Consider the following 15,472-nt stretch of genomic DNA (forward strand, 5'->3'; position numbering starts at 1 on the left):
AACTCATAAATGAAAAGATAACCAATAAGCTAACATAAAGGGAACCGGGCCAAGGCCTGACAACAGCATAACACACAGTAACGTAGCACACAACTCAATGACTCACTAAAATGAGTGGAGTAGGGCTATCACTTAAGTACAGACACAAGACTAATAAGACAAGATGTAGAACAGGTGAGAATAACCAAATTACCAAAGCAATAAAAGTACAGGACAATGAGCGATTAACTCAGAAACTAGGAAGCATAGCAGTCACTAAAACCATTAAATAAACCACACACTAGGGATACAAGGCAGGGATAAAGCCGTACCAGAATAGAAGAAGGGCAAATCTAGAATAAGAAAACTAAGATGGAAAAACAAATGGAAATGAAGCACCGGGGAAACAAGAACACAAAAAATACAAATAACTGAGAAGGCTGGCCTTGAACTCCTGACCAGTGGATTTACAGCCACATACTCAGCACATAGAACTATGAAGCAGTCTGGGGAGGTGGGGAAACACACTAAGGACTTGAAGGACAAGAGACAGGGTGGAGAACAGGATGGCCAGCGACACCTGCTGGCCAAACGGGAATGAGACACGAAGGATAGGCTTGGACAGTACAGACCCCGATACTATTATGCTGTTTATCTAATAACAGGTTACAGCGAACCTTAAAGCACAGAGTACAATGCCAGTCCCTCACAGGGCACACTGCTCAAACACTCACTAAGGACAACCTAGTGAAGCACAGGGTACAATGCCATCCCTCACAGGGCACACTGCTCAAACGCTCACTAAGGACAATCTAGTGAAGCACAGGGTACAATACCAGTCCCTCACAGGGCACACTGCTCAAACACTCACTAAGGAGAATCTAGTGAAGCACAGGGTACAATGCCATTCCTCACAGGGCACACTGCTCAAACACTCACTAAGGAGAATCTAGTGAAGCACAGGGTACAATGCCATTCCTCACAGGGCACACTGCTCAAACGCTCACTAAGGAGAATCTAGTTATGCACAGGGTACAATGCCATTCCTCACAGGGCACACTGCTCAAACACTCACTAAGGACAATCTAGTGAAGCACAGGGTACAATACCAGTCCCTCACAGGGCACACTGCTCAAACGCTCACTAAGGAGAATCTAGTGAAGCACAGGGTACAATGCCAGTCCCTCACAGGGCACACTGCTCAAACGCTCACTAAGGACAATCTAGTGAAGCACAGGGTACAATACCAGTCCCTCACAGGGCACACTGCTCAAACGCTCACTAAGGAGAATCTAGTGAAGCACAGGGTACAATGCCATTCCTCACAGGGCACACTGCTCAAACGCTCACTAAGGACAATCTAGTGAAGCACAGGGTACAATGCCATCCCTCACAGGGCACACTGCTCAAACACTCACTAAGGAGAATCTAGTTATGCACAGGGTACAATGCCATTCCTCACAGGGCACACTGCTCAAACACTCACTAAGGAGAATCTAGTTATGCACAGGGTACAATGCCATTCCTCACAGGGCACACTGCTCAAACGCTCACTAAGGAGAATCTAGTGAAGCACAGGGTACAATGCCATTCCTCACAGGGCACACTGCTCAAACGCTCACTAAGGAGAATCTAGTGAAGCACAGGGTACAATACCAGTCCCTCACAGGGCACACTGCTCAAACGCTCACTAAGGAGAATCTAGTGAAGCACAGGGTACAATGCCATTCCTCACAGGGCACACTGCTCAAACGCTCACTAAGGACAATCTAGTGAAGCACAGGGTACAATGCCATCCCTCACAGGGCACACTGCTCAAACGCTCACTAAGGAGAATCTAGTGAAGCACAGGGTACAATGCCATTCCTCACAGGGCACACTGCTCAAACGCTCACTAAGGAGAATCTAGTGAAGCACAGGGTACAATACCAGTCCCTCACAGGGCACACTGCTCAAACGCTCACTAAGGAGAATCTAGTGAAGCACAGGGTACAATGCCATTCCTCACAGGGCACACTGCTCAAACGCTCACTAAGGACAATCTAGTGAAGCACAGGGTACAATGCCATCCCTCACAGGGCACACTGCTCAAACGCTCACTAAGGAGAATCTAGTTATGCACAGGGTACAATGCCATTCCTCACAGGGCACACTGCTCAAACACTCACTAAGGACAATCTAGTGAAGCACAGGGTACAATACCAGTCCCTCACAGGGCACACTGCTCAAACGCTCACTAAGGAGAATCTAGTGAAGCACAGGGTACAATGCCAGTCCCTCACAGGGCACACTGCTCAAACACTCACTAAGGACAATCTAGTGAAGCACAGGGTACAATACCAGTCCCTCACAGGGCACACTGCTCAAACGCTCACTAAGGAGAATCTAGTGAAGCACAGGGTACAATGCCAGTCCCTCACAGGGCACACTGCTCAAACGCTCACTAAGGACAATCTAGTGAAGCACAGGGTACAATACCAGTCCCTCACAGGGCACACTGCTCAAACGCTCACTAAGGAGAATCTAGTGAAGCACAGGGTACAATGCCATTCCTCACAGGGCACACTGCTCAAACGCTCACTAAGGACAATCTAGTGAAGCACAGGGTACAATGCCATTCCTCACAGGGCACACTGCTCAAACGCTCACTAAGGAGAATCTAGTGAAGCACAGGGTACAATGCCATTCCTCACAGGGCACACTGCTCAAACACTCACTAAGGAGAATCTAGTGAAGCACAGGGTACAATACCAGTCCCTCACAGGGCACACTGCTCAAACACTCACTAAGGAGAATCTAGTGAAGCACAGGGTACAATGCCATTCCTCACAGGGCACACTGCTCAAACGCTCACTAAGGACAATCTAGTGAAGCACAGGGTACAATGCCATCCCTCACAGGGCACACTGCTCAAACGCTCACTAAGGAGAATCTAGTGAAGCACAGGGTACAATGCCATTCCTCACAGGGCACACTGCTCAAACGCTCACTAAGGAGAATCTAGTGAAGCACAGGGTACAATACCAGTCCCTCACAGGGCACACTGCTCAAACGCTCACTAAGGAGAATCTAGTGAAGCACAGGGTACAATGCCATTCCTCACAGGGCACACTGCTCAAACGCTCACTAAGGACAATCTAGTGAAGCACAGGGTACAATGCCATCCCTCACAGGGCACACTGCTCAAACGCTCACTAAGGAGAATCTAGTGAAGCACAGGGTACAATACCAGTCCCTCACAGGGCACACTGCTCAAACGCTCACTAAGGAGAATCTAGTGAAGCACAGGGTACAATGCCATTCCTCACAGGGCACACTGCTCAAACGCTCACTAAGGAGAATCTAGTGAAGCACAGGGTACAATGCCATTCCTCACAGGGCACACTGCTCAAACGCTCACTAAGGACAATCTAGTGAAGCACAGGGTACAATACCAGTCCCTCACAGGGCACACTGCTCAAACGCTCACTAAGGAGAATCTAGTGAAGCACAGGGTACAATGCCATTCCTCACAGGGCACACTGCTCAAACGCTCACTAAGGACAATCTAGTGAAGCACAGGGTACAATGCCATCCCTCACAGGGCACACTGCTCAAACACTCACTAAGGAGAATCTAGTGAAGCACAGAGTAACAGGTGCAAACACACACACAGATATGGGGGCAGGAATCGAAGGTGTGTGCTGGGAATTGTGAGACTAAAATGCTAACCGTCAAGACACTGCTCCAGCCTTCAATAGGTCTGTTAATATTTAGAGCATCTAACCTGAAATCCTAAATAATCCACATGACCATGAAAGTCAAAGAAGGAGAAACAAGGAGAAACAATTCATTCATTCATTTATGTTCTATACCGCTTTATATTATATAGGGTCCAGAGCCTATCCTGGAAACAATGGGTACAAAGTAGAGATTCAAACACATGAAATGGAAAACAAACAAAGCAAATCAACTGATCAGACAATGGAAATGCAGTCACCCGCACAACCAGATCGTAGTCCATGAACCCAGCCCAGCTGTAGTAAAACTGGATCCAGCTCTCATGCTTAAATATATCTTCGGTGATGGCTGCATTGAGGTTATTCACATACAGGTCAAAGTCCCATGTGTCCATATAGATCTGCGTACCAGGTGGAGGATCTGTAATTGCCATGCTACTGTCATAATGACAAAAAACAACAGCAAACAGTGATTGTTGATACGGCACAAATGCAAAATGAGATGACGGTTGATGACTTGTAATTCCAAGGTTTGTCACATGGTAAATCATAATGTCAACCTCAGAACATGAAGAGAACACGCACCTGTCATTGGGGTTTTTCAGTGCTAAGCCCAGATCTAGAACTGCTCCTGGCTTTGGAGTCCAGGTAAGAGTGGAAGGACTCAGCTTGTTGATCAATGAATTGAGCTCTTCTGGGTTATTTTTCAAGTTTGTCTCCTTGAGGTACCTGTGCTTGGTCAGAACCAGACTGCTGAGGTAATACATCATCTGAATACCGTTTAAATACAGCTTAATACATGCTTTCATAAATCATTAAGATGCAAATTTGATGCATTGTATCATGTTATACAGTGATTTTTGATCATTTCAGTGAGTATGCTGCAGCCTTTTGTTTGACGGTGTGTTGTTACCTGTCTGAGGGATGTGCTTCAACAAAATAGCCTGCAAAAGGGCAGTAGATCTTGGGTTGCAAAGATTTCACCAGCTGGGCCTTGTAGTTCAGGAGCTTCTTCCTTTCATTCCTAATGAACTCGGCCTTCCATGATTCTGAAATTGCCGCCACAAAGAGGCTGTGTCACATAGACTCATATTCCAAAGGTGTAGCTAGGTCAGGGTCACGGGAGTGGGATTCAAGACCTCATGGCAAGATGCACAGGTCACACCCAAAATGGGATACCTGCCAGATAGACTGATATCCACACACCATCAATTTAGAAACCAATTCACGTAATGGCACCTAGAGGACACCCACATAACACAGGAGAACATGCGAAATCCACATTCACTAGTAAAGACATATTTTTAAAAATACGGGAAGGTATATTACTCTGTAACTACAGAGTTCACTGATGTAACTATTAAATGCACCTGTCTTCCACGCCCAGCTCTACGTGTGGAGTTTGCAAATTCTTCCCATGTTTTACAGGTTTCCTTAGAGAACCTTAGAGATTTTTCCCCAAAATCATGCAGTTACGTGAATTGGTGTCTTTAAGCTGCCCTTAGTGTGTGTGACTGTGTCTGTACCCTGTGTTGGACCTGGGAGAGAGCAAAAATGTAGACTGGCTGGGGATCTCCAAGGACTGGGTTGAGAAACGGAGGGATAAGCAAATATATAAGGGAGTGGTGGACACTGGTGGAGTTTTGAGGCCTGGGTAAATAACAGCAGCCCCCCCCCACCTGTGTATCTGCCTCCAGTGAAGCTCATGGGGAAGCCTGAGGCCCCACCAGCAAAGTCACTCATCATTAGGGCCACATTCTCAGGCAGCCTTCCCCCGTTCGGCCGTGTGCAGTCCACAGTGTTCAGGATCATGTGACCTAAAGTGAAATTACCTGGATTAACGGCTTTAAATGAAAGCATTTAATCAGATTTGGCTACTTTTGCTCGGGAAACTATAACATGTAAGAATTCTGTTAACATAATGACTTTAGCAGAGACACCAGACTACTGTACTGTTCTTGTTAATTAATTCTGCAGCTTTTTTGAGAAGTATACAGAGCAAGAGAAAAGTCTACATAAATTTTAAATATATTTCGGCCCAAGATCCCACATTATAAAAACAAAATGAAGTGTTCTTCCACCTTTATTTTTAAAAAATTATAAATACAATGCAAAGTAATATAGAACAAGATAATTAATGTAAAGTAAAAGAACAAGTAATATAGCTTTGATAATTGTACGTGTTCCCCAGTTAATGTTAACCAGAAGCACCATTTGCCTGAATTTCAACCATAATCAATGGGATGAACTATAAGTAGGTTGTACCACCCCCCCCAAAAAAAACCCCAGAAAACTCAGTTGTCCTACGTTGGGTGCTCCCTTACATGGTCCTATTTAACAGGATTGGTTAGCGTGTGACTTCTCAAGAGCCCCTGCCATTGTTTACTCTATATGTACATAATCACCTAATCTACTATTTGATTACCTAATCCGCTGTTACACATTGATTGTCGTAACATTACTCAAGCTATCACAACCAAGATTCTCCCCTCCCAGTTTCACATACATATTTACTGTTTGCTGTCAAAATCTAAATATACAATCCAAATATGCAATCTAAATATAGTGCAATGCTGAGATGATGTACAGACTAAAGTTATTTGTACAGCAATGTGAACATGTGCAGTGAATTGAGTGCAAACATACATAAGTGTGCAGAAGGACTAGCATTAGTTTGAGTTGGGAAGCCTTATGGTCTGGCGAAAAAAACTCTTCCTTTGTCTCCCTGTCCTGGATATTAGGCAGTGGAAGTTCAGCATGCGGAACAGACAGTTTGCAGGGTGTAAGGAATCTTTAATAATCTCTTACTCTCAACCTGCAGATCTGACTCTCTAATCTGACACTTCCTAACCGTTCCAGGTGCACACATGCATGTTCACACGTCCACAAGATCAGTATCTTCGTGCCTCAGACCTAGGACAGAATAACAATCCCACAACCCACCCTACCTCACCTCACTTTCAATTTTTCTTCCATAGCACCATCTCCGCAGCCATTAAATAAATGACTGTGGAGCCCAGCTCCATATTCCCAAGTTAATTTTATGATGCTCCATGCAGCCTCTGCTGCCTCAGCCTCGCTTCACCATAACAAGAACCATAACAAGAACCATAACAAGAACCATAACAAGAACCATAACAAGAACCATAACAAGAACCATAACAAGAACCATAACAAGAACAAAGGTGGCCACGCTGACCTCCTTGGGCCAAAAAAGTTGTACTTCCACAAAGAGCCTGGAGAAATCCTATCACTTAGAAGGTCTGGCTCATTACATTTCTGACTTTGAAGAGGAGAACACATGCATATTCCAATGCCAAGGACCCAACCAGGGATGGCCCTGGACAAGCTGCCAGTGCTTTACAGGATACTGACTAAATGGACTTATGTCATGATGAGAAGAATAATAAGAATAATTAGAATAAGAATAATTGTCTTGACACGCGGGTCGAAGGACTAAAAGGCTGGCATTTGGGCAAACAAAGGGAAGGTTTATTGAAATAAAAACTGAACAGAATTGAACAGGGGTTGGAAAAGAAGTATGACTGCGAGGGGTCAAAATGGGAGGACTGGTACAGGAAAGGACATGGGGAGACAGGAGTAGCGACATCAATGATAGGACTGGGGATATCAAAACAAAATACTTAAGATTTACGTATAAATACGTACTAAGATTTAAGACAACAAACAAACAGGTGTGGCTCATCAGGGACATGCCAGGGAGTAGACAAGCGTGTTAGGCAGACACGGCGGGCAGGATGGAACCATGTCTTTTTAAATGAATATTATGATGATTATGTATGAATGTAAGCACCTTTGTATTGCACAATAATGCAGGTGTCCATTTCAGGGTGCACGCCATCCATCATAATCATGAACCGCAGGTGCTCGTCAATCTAAACAAAATAAGATAATAAATATATAAGGCAAAACAGGATATAGTCCACTTATCACTTCAAGAGCAAAACCAGTTCAGTCCCTGGGACATGGTTTTGGGAAAATTTTTATGAACTTTTCTGTGAATTTTGGGAATTTAATGAAAGTGCTCCACTGTATTTTGAGGATGGAGCGAGTTTTAGTTCCCTGTACCGTAACATGATGAGGATGCCTGACTTTAGGTCATTGGCAGTCTCATTTCAAAAACCACAAAAAAAATGGTGTGAGCTAGTTTGGGAAATGTAAATATTATTCCTGTCTTGGCTTTTGAATGACCTTAAAGGACTTTTCTTGGCTTAAGATTAATGTTGATGCAGCAGATAAATGTGGAAATGCCCCAGCTACTTACGTTTCTCCAGACCCCAAAGGGAATGACATTGATGTTTGTCAACTGCACGCCGCTCTTGTCAAGGGACCTGTTCATGAGGACAAAGGAAGGCATTTCACACACAACAAAATCTAAGAGTCAGCAAATAACTGGAGTGTGGAGACTCCTTTTTATACGCACCAGAAGACGGGCCGAGAAGTGTCTCCTACATAAATAGGCACGTCTGGTCGATGGGCTGCCAGCATTTTTAAGGTGGGGTAGCTGAAACCAAAACAACAGGTTAATGCTCTACCTTGGTCAAAATACTCTGCTAGAATAATCGTACCAGTAAGTCTGAAACTGTCACGGGACTCAAGCTCAGAAGCAAGCAAATAATGTGACAATCCTACAGGTTTATTAAAACCAGACTTACAACAAATAAATAAATAGATGGAAGCAGAGTCAGGAGATGGAAAATTAAAAAAAAAAAACAATTGGCCTATGGTCAAAGTTAGGGCTGGTTGTTGTTGAGATCTAGTAGTCGTCCCTCCTCCAGTTGTTCTACCAAACTTCACTTCTCTTCTTCACCTTAATATGGCAAATGCTTTTATCCAAAGCGACATACAAGATTGAAAGCAGAGTCAGTCTGTCCCTTGAGCGACTTGTTCAAGGACCCAATGACAAAATCACACTGCCAACCACCGCAGTCAAATCGGGAACCGACCAAGCACAGGTAAAAAGTGCAAAGCCACCTGGAGCACTTATCACGTCTTAGGAGCGAGGAATCAAGGGTATGGTTTGGTTATGCATGCTTACAAAACCTAACCTCCCTGCCACCACAAATCTAACATCCCCGTAATCGATCACATAGCATCACAGATATAGCTATACTGAAAATCCTCCCATTTTCCAACCAATTATCCAGGCAGGGGAATTTCTGGATGCTGCTCTATTGCATTGAAGGGGTAGACCTGTGCAGACTGTCTGTAGCAAATGGGTGGGACCTCTGTGCTTGTGATCAAAAGCTTGCTGGTTTGAATCCCATAGTCAGCAGGAAACACAAGGTGCATCACTATTGGGCTCTGAGGCAGTGCGTAGTCTTAACCCTGGACTCCCGCCACCAGACATGCTGGCTTCAGACTGATCGCCATACCACCATCTCTGAGTGTAGTTGATGTCATGTTGACCAAAAATCATTTGTCCATCTACCCTGACATGGGAAGGCCAAGACATCCTTTTTACAGTAAGACAATGTAGCTGTTGGTGTTTGATGTGATTTACCTTGAGAAAGGCAGAAACAGGCACTCTAGTTGTTGACTTTTACTGGAATTACTGAGTCACACATCAATACCGACTTCATTGTTTCTAATTGACTTCAGACTCCTGGATAAAGACTTATGAACATTAAGAGTCTTTCATAATTTAATAAGAAGCTGAAAAATTCTGTTCTGGACCATTTTTTCCCCGTCCTCTCAGATCACTTATCTAGTTAATGCAAAATAAAAATAATGTTTATTATGCGTGATGTCTGACTGTGGTAATATGTTCGAGGGTTCTCCCTGGGAGCAGCACATCACTGCTGTTTTGTCGCAGTGATGGTACCCTGGGGGTGATCAGTGTGCGTTGGGTCACCCAGCGTTGATCGGGTTTGGTGTGGGGAGCAGTCCTGTGTAGACGAGTGATATTTGGATTTCCCTAGACCATGGGGTGACTTGGGATATATTTTCTTTTGGTTGGGTAGCCTGAAGTTTCTTTTGGATTATTTGTGATAAGATAAGATAAGATAAGATAAGATAAGATAAGATAAGATAAGATAAGATAAGATAAGATAAGATATGTTTATATAAGAATAAAAAGAGACCGCCATCCTATTATACAATGAGTGCAGTATGTTAGTCCGTATAGAAGACAGTTATTCGGAGGGGGGTGGATACTGTTTCACAGAAACAGCCATTCAGGGGGTGGGGGATGGGCGCATTTGACTGCCTGTGGGTAAAAGCTTTTGTTCAGTCTCTTTGTTCTTGCTCTAATTGACCTGTAGCGTCTGCCAGAGGGGAGGGGGGGGGGGAGAAAAGACAGTGTCCAGGGTGTGAGGAGTCTGATGATTTTCCTGGCTCTCCGGTGGAGTCTGACAGTGTAAATATCGTTGGGGGGGGTAGCACCATTCTGATTACCCGCTCTGCCGCCCTTACCACCCGCTGCAGGTTCTTCCTGTCTTCCTCAGTGCAGCTACTGAACCACACTGTGCATCAGTAGGTCAGGAGGCTCTCGATGGTCGAGCGGTAAAATTTGGTCAGCAGCTTTTGGGGGAGGTGGGCCTGACGCATCTTCCTGAGGAAGTACATTCTTTGTTGTGCCTTCCCCACCTAGTGAGAGATGTTTGTGGACCTGGTGAGGTCGGCAGATATGTGGACTCCTAGGAACTTGAAGCTACCTCTTGCCCGTTGATGTAGAGGGCAGAGTGCTCAGCCCGATTGGCTCTCCTGAAGTCCACTATCATCTCCTTGGTTTTGGATGTATTCAGTTCCAGGTTATTACTGTCACACCATTGCCTTGGCTGCTGGACCTCCTCCCTGTAGGCTGATTCGTCGTTGTTGTCAATCAGTCCTACAATGGTGGTGGTATCAGCAAGTTGCTGTTGCTGGTGTGAATGGGAGAACAGTTGAAAGTGAAAAGGGAATAGAGGAGGGGACTGAGGACACACCCCTGCGGCGTGCCCATGTTCAGGATGAGAGTGGAGGAGATGTGGTCTCCCATCCTCACCTTCTGGGGTCTGTTGCTGAGGAAGTCCATTATCTAGGTGCACAGTGAGCTGCTGAGGCCCAGGTTGCTCAGCTCTTGAACCAGCTTGTGGGGTCGAACTGTATTAAAGGCGGAGCTGAAGTCCACAAACAGCATCCTCACATAGGTGTTGCTGTTGTCCAGATGTTGGAGGGCTGTGTGGAGAGCTGCTATTATGGCATCCTCTGTCGACTTGTTTGCCCTGTATGCAAACTAATGTATATCAGTGTCAACTGCAATAGCAGCCTTAATGTAGGGCATGATGAGTATTTCCAAGCACTTAGTGATGATGGGAATTAAAGCAGCTGGGCGGTAATCATTCAGGCAGCTCACTGCGCTCTTCTTCTTGGGCAGTGGAAAAACAGTGGCTGATTTAAGGCAGGTCGGAATTACAGACTGCAGTGGCGAGAGGTTGAAGATGGTTGTGAAAACCTCTGCGAACTGGTCTGCACATGCCTTAAGGCCCTGTAACTCCATCTGGACCAGCTGCTTTCCTCTGCGCAAGATGGTTCTGACCTGATGCTGCTGCAGCTGGAAGGGGGTGTCGACCCTTTTTGGAAGAGCAGGACGAGCAGGATGAGTGTGGGCCATGCTATTGTGTTGGTGGATGCGGGCAAAGAACCGATTTAGGGTGTCAGGTAGGGTGCTGTCCGCGGAGTCTGCTGGTATGTGGCTGTCTTTGCAGCCAGTAAGTGCCTTGATCCCCCGCCACATATGCCTGGAGTTGTTGCTAACAAAGTGATCCTCGATGCACTGTTTGTGCCTGCGCTTGGCCTTTTTGATGCCTTTCAGCAGAGACCGACGTGCCTCTTTGTCAGCCTGCTGATCTCCTGACTTAAAGGCAGCATCTCGTGCTCTGAGCAGGGCGTGCACCTCGCTGTTGAGCCTCGGCTTCTGGTTTGGGAACACTTGAATAGTCTTTGTCGTGGTAACGTTCCCAGCGCAGGAGCTGATGTAAGAGAGCACAGCAGCTGTGTGACCCTCTAGGTCTGCTCCCTCTGCAAATTTTCCCCAACCCGTGTTGTCAAAGCAGTCCTGTAGGGCTACGGTGGCTTCCTCAGTCCACACCTGAATTGTTTTAACTGTTGATCTCCATTGATTAGAGGTTTGTAAGCAGGTATCAGGGACAGAGAGAGATGATCTGGAAAGTCCAATTTGTGGCAGAGGAGTGGCTTTGTAGGTCTCTGGAATGTTGGTGTAGACTTGGTCCAAAATGTTATTTTCCATCGTTTTTATATATTCCGGGCAGGAAAGACTTCAGGTTTGAGTGGTTAAAGTCTCCCACTGCAATTACAACACAGTCTGGGTGCACCGTAAGATGCTGGTTAATGGAGCGTTGTAACTTCTCCATGGCTGGCTTAGCATTAGCCTGTGGTGTCACATAAACCACAGTTATAATGACCGACGTGAACTCTCTCGAGTAATTCTGTTTCATATTGTTTTGTATGTCATTTTGCTTTGTCCGTTTTTTTTTTTTCTATATGATTTGCCCTGAGACCCGGGGTGTTTCTTGATTTGTTGTGTATTTCTGTTCCTGTGTGTGTCGGGGGGGTTTAATTACAAGTACAAGGCGTAGGGAGGCGAATGTGATCTTAAACCTTTGTTTTTATCTATATTTCAGGTGTAGCGGCCTAGTGCCACCTAAGTTGAGTCTTCCTTCGCTGGTGGTGGTGGTCTTCAATTCCTGTTGTGTATGCAGCGTAGGATCACCTGGCTTAGGTATACTGAGGGTGTACGTGTGTGAGTCCAATTACAGGTCCAGAATGGATGTCTCTCCTGTCCTGTGATCAGGGGGATGTTAAGCTTTGAACCCTGCATTTCAGTGCATTATTTCCAGGGTATAACGGTTTTGTCTGGAATGTAAAAAAGTATCACTTCAAGTCATGTTTCAGGGTCCTCCTTCTGTTAATCAAACCTTTATGCTAGTGCATTATTTGTTACTCTGACTCATCCCTCACAGGCTTCAGACTTTACTCTGACTCACCCCTCACAGGCTTCAAACTTGAATTGGACTTTAACTCAAAGACTTCAGACTCAGATTCTGAGACTCATGGACAGCTCTGGAGAAAAGTAATAAAGACTCACTTCGAAACTTATTGTGAGGTTTTCGGCATGTGTTTCAGAGTTCCTCACTGAATTTCATGCGAGAAGATTTCATCAAGATTATTTCAGTAAGTAATAAAGAAAGGGGTTCTAGCTCATATAACACTTAGCAGCTGTTATAACCGATGCTCTCCACCTACCACCTACACAGCCAATCTGTGAACCCATATAACTCAAGTTTGATAAAGTGCTCCTCACCTTAGATGGTCAGAGTGCATGTGGCTGATGTAGATGGCATCAGCCTGGCAGAGCCTCTCAATGGCGTCTTCTGGAGGTTTGTGAAGAAGCCACCAACCCCTGGCAAATGCTGGGCCAGTAAGCCAGGGGTCAAAGTACATCGTTTTGCCCCCAAATTTTAGCTCCATGCACGCATGGGTCATGTATGTTATCTGTAAGAGAAAAACAGCATAAGAGTCAAGCCACACCATACCCAAATTGGTCAATACGGTAATTTTATCACTGCAGGCATTATTTACAGTCACTTCTCCAGGCAGGAGCTCCTCTGGCATCTTGGGGTCACTAAGCCAAGGATCTGTGGGGTTCAGTTCAACCAGCTCGATACCTCCATCCACCCAAATTATATCTGTGTATTACATAGCAAATACCTATCACATATTAAAATTCATGCAGCAAAATCCTGATCACAGAATATAATAATTAACCCAGGAATCACACTTTCAAAGTATATAATGAAGTAGTTATAGGAATATAGCCCAACCTGAATGTAACTTCGTAAAATCTAGCTAAGTAACTTAAGATGTGTATGTGGAGGCATATTTCACACCATATTAAAGTATAAAATGGCCGAGGTTGCATGCTTCACTGCACCATCTGCAACACAAATACTACCAGCCTCTGTTTGTACATGTTCTGGGACTGTGCCAACCCATTCATATTTACTAAATGACTGCAGTTCCTCTTGCTTCATACTAGCTCAAGGATGTGTATTTGACACATTTGGTTTAAGCCCAACTGATATTCAGTTGGTCTATACATTTGGATTATTATATCTCACTTGAACATATCTCCACAAAGGTAAATAGAGATTAGTGAGCCACAGTAACGGTCTGGTAGGAGACTGTACCAGCTCATAAGTTCATATCACTGACCCCATTACTGACAGATGCCTAATTGTTCTTCTTCTGAACTTAAGTCTTGTAAGTCATCCCCTAAATATGCAAATCAATTAACAGTTGATCACAGATAAAATGGAAGATATATTGTAAAGGGAAGTTATGTTACCAAGCTCATCCTGGTCAAAGCAATCTGGGGGATTCACATATCGCATTGTGGAGACATTCAGCTTCCAGTTGTGCTTCGTACATCGAACTGTTCTGTTTGTGGGGAGTGGATACAAACCAGGACACACGCAAACCAATTAGGTAACACTCAGTTAGAAAAATCGCCATTGGTATTGATTAATCAAAATGTCAGTTAATCTGTTCCAGAGAACTAGAGCGTGAATTTGCCCCACTAAATGAAATGTTGATTAAAATCAAATCTAAATTGGAGTTAATAAACACTATGTTTATGTTTTGATTCTTTCGCCCATCTGTTGCTACGTACTTGCCATCAATATCCTCTATGTCTTTAATGAAGAGTCCTCCTTGGTGTTTGCACTGGTTCCTGCAAGCCCTGAGGCCATGGTCATCCTTGTAAATGATGTAACATTTCCCTTCCTCCCGGCTCTTCTTAAAGTTGATGCCCTGTTTCAGCGCAAGAACTTCTTCTGCAGTTAGGGAGAGGATGGTTTTTTGGCACTGAGCCATCTTGGATAGAAGCAAGACAAAGGACACTAGTCAGTGCACAGCTCATGATTTAATAATGACATTTGGGGAACATGCCGTGGAACACAATTCTGCTGTTCATTTTGGGTCTACGTGAGTTTTAGCCAACTGCTGCAGCATATTACATTCCCTGTTTTATGTTAGCCACCGAGCAGCACTTAAATAACCATGTCAAGCCCAGTAAATAACACTTTTATTGGATCTTTATCTTTTTTCCTATTTTTATTTTTGGATTATATATTGTAACGAAAGCTACTGAAGGGTGTGTCCTCACAGCAATGCCCTAGAAAGAGCATCCAGACTTCTACTGATTCTGTTTTTCACTCCTGCAAGTCTTACCAGCTATCCGTCTGTTTGCCGCAAAGATAAACACTGCCTTTCAATTTTGTACTCACATATATATAACCTTTGCTACAATATTTTTAACTCAAGCACATATGATGCAGCCGGTATTTGTAAGTACTTGTTGATTACAAACTCAGTTCCTGGAAGATTTTTTTTTATTTTTTTGATGTTTAGCATAAAGAAAGACAATAAATACTATTGTTCAACAAAATAAATGAGATTCCTTATAACGCACAAAGCAACCAAAAGAAAGCAATGCTTCCGGATAAGCTTGGAGCAATATATATATGGAGCAAGCGAATGAGACTATATAATTATATCTCAGAAAAAGGAGCACACTAATTAAATATAATGGTAATATACATTTGTATGATATATTTACACAGCATTGTAATGAAACATTCAATACCAGTTTATTCCAATCTTATAGAATATTTTTCTTACCTCATAGAGCAAGAGGAAATATCTATGGGGAGAGGCAGGAAAAGGAGAGGAATGATGGAGAGGAAAAGGAG

The 15,472-nt window shown here is 44.2% G+C and overlaps 1 protein-coding gene across 7 annotated transcripts in view; it reads right to left on the reverse strand.

The window, feature by feature from the left end:
* Positions 1 to 15,472, reverse strand: part of cmah (cytidine monophospho-N-acetylneuraminic acid hydroxylase) — a 41,492-nt gene that overhangs the window by 5,941 nt on the left and 20,079 nt on the right. For 5 of the 7 annotated variants that reach the window (XM_048975138.1, XM_048974980.1, XM_048974927.1 and 2 more), the window contains 11 exons: positions 14,392 to 14,594; positions 14,068 to 14,159; positions 13,302 to 13,408; positions 13,024 to 13,214; positions 8,143 to 8,223; positions 7,984 to 8,050; positions 7,513 to 7,594; positions 5,378 to 5,515; positions 4,612 to 4,747; positions 4,284 to 4,427; positions 3,959 to 4,136 (listed from right to left, as the gene is read on the reverse strand). In XM_048975138.1, the coding sequence (XP_048831095.1) occupies positions 3,959 to 4,136; positions 4,284 to 4,427; positions 4,612 to 4,747; positions 5,378 to 5,515; positions 7,513 to 7,594; positions 7,984 to 8,050; positions 8,143 to 8,223; positions 13,024 to 13,214; positions 13,302 to 13,408; positions 14,068 to 14,159; positions 14,392 to 14,594 (1,419 nt within the window). The remainder of the gene's footprint in view (positions 1 to 3,958; positions 4,137 to 4,283; positions 4,428 to 4,611; positions 4,748 to 5,377; positions 5,516 to 7,512; positions 7,595 to 7,983; positions 8,051 to 8,142; positions 8,224 to 13,023; positions 13,215 to 13,301; positions 13,409 to 14,067; positions 14,160 to 14,391; positions 14,595 to 15,472) is intronic. The other 2 variants (XM_048975212.1, XM_048975293.1) reach the window with 2 other exon arrangements.

This window comes from Brienomyrus brachyistius, chromosome 1 (genome assembly GCF_023856365.1).
Source record: "Brienomyrus brachyistius isolate T26 chromosome 1, BBRACH_0.4, whole genome shotgun sequence".
NCBI lineage: Eukaryota > Metazoa > Chordata > Actinopteri > Osteoglossiformes > Mormyridae > Brienomyrus > Brienomyrus brachyistius.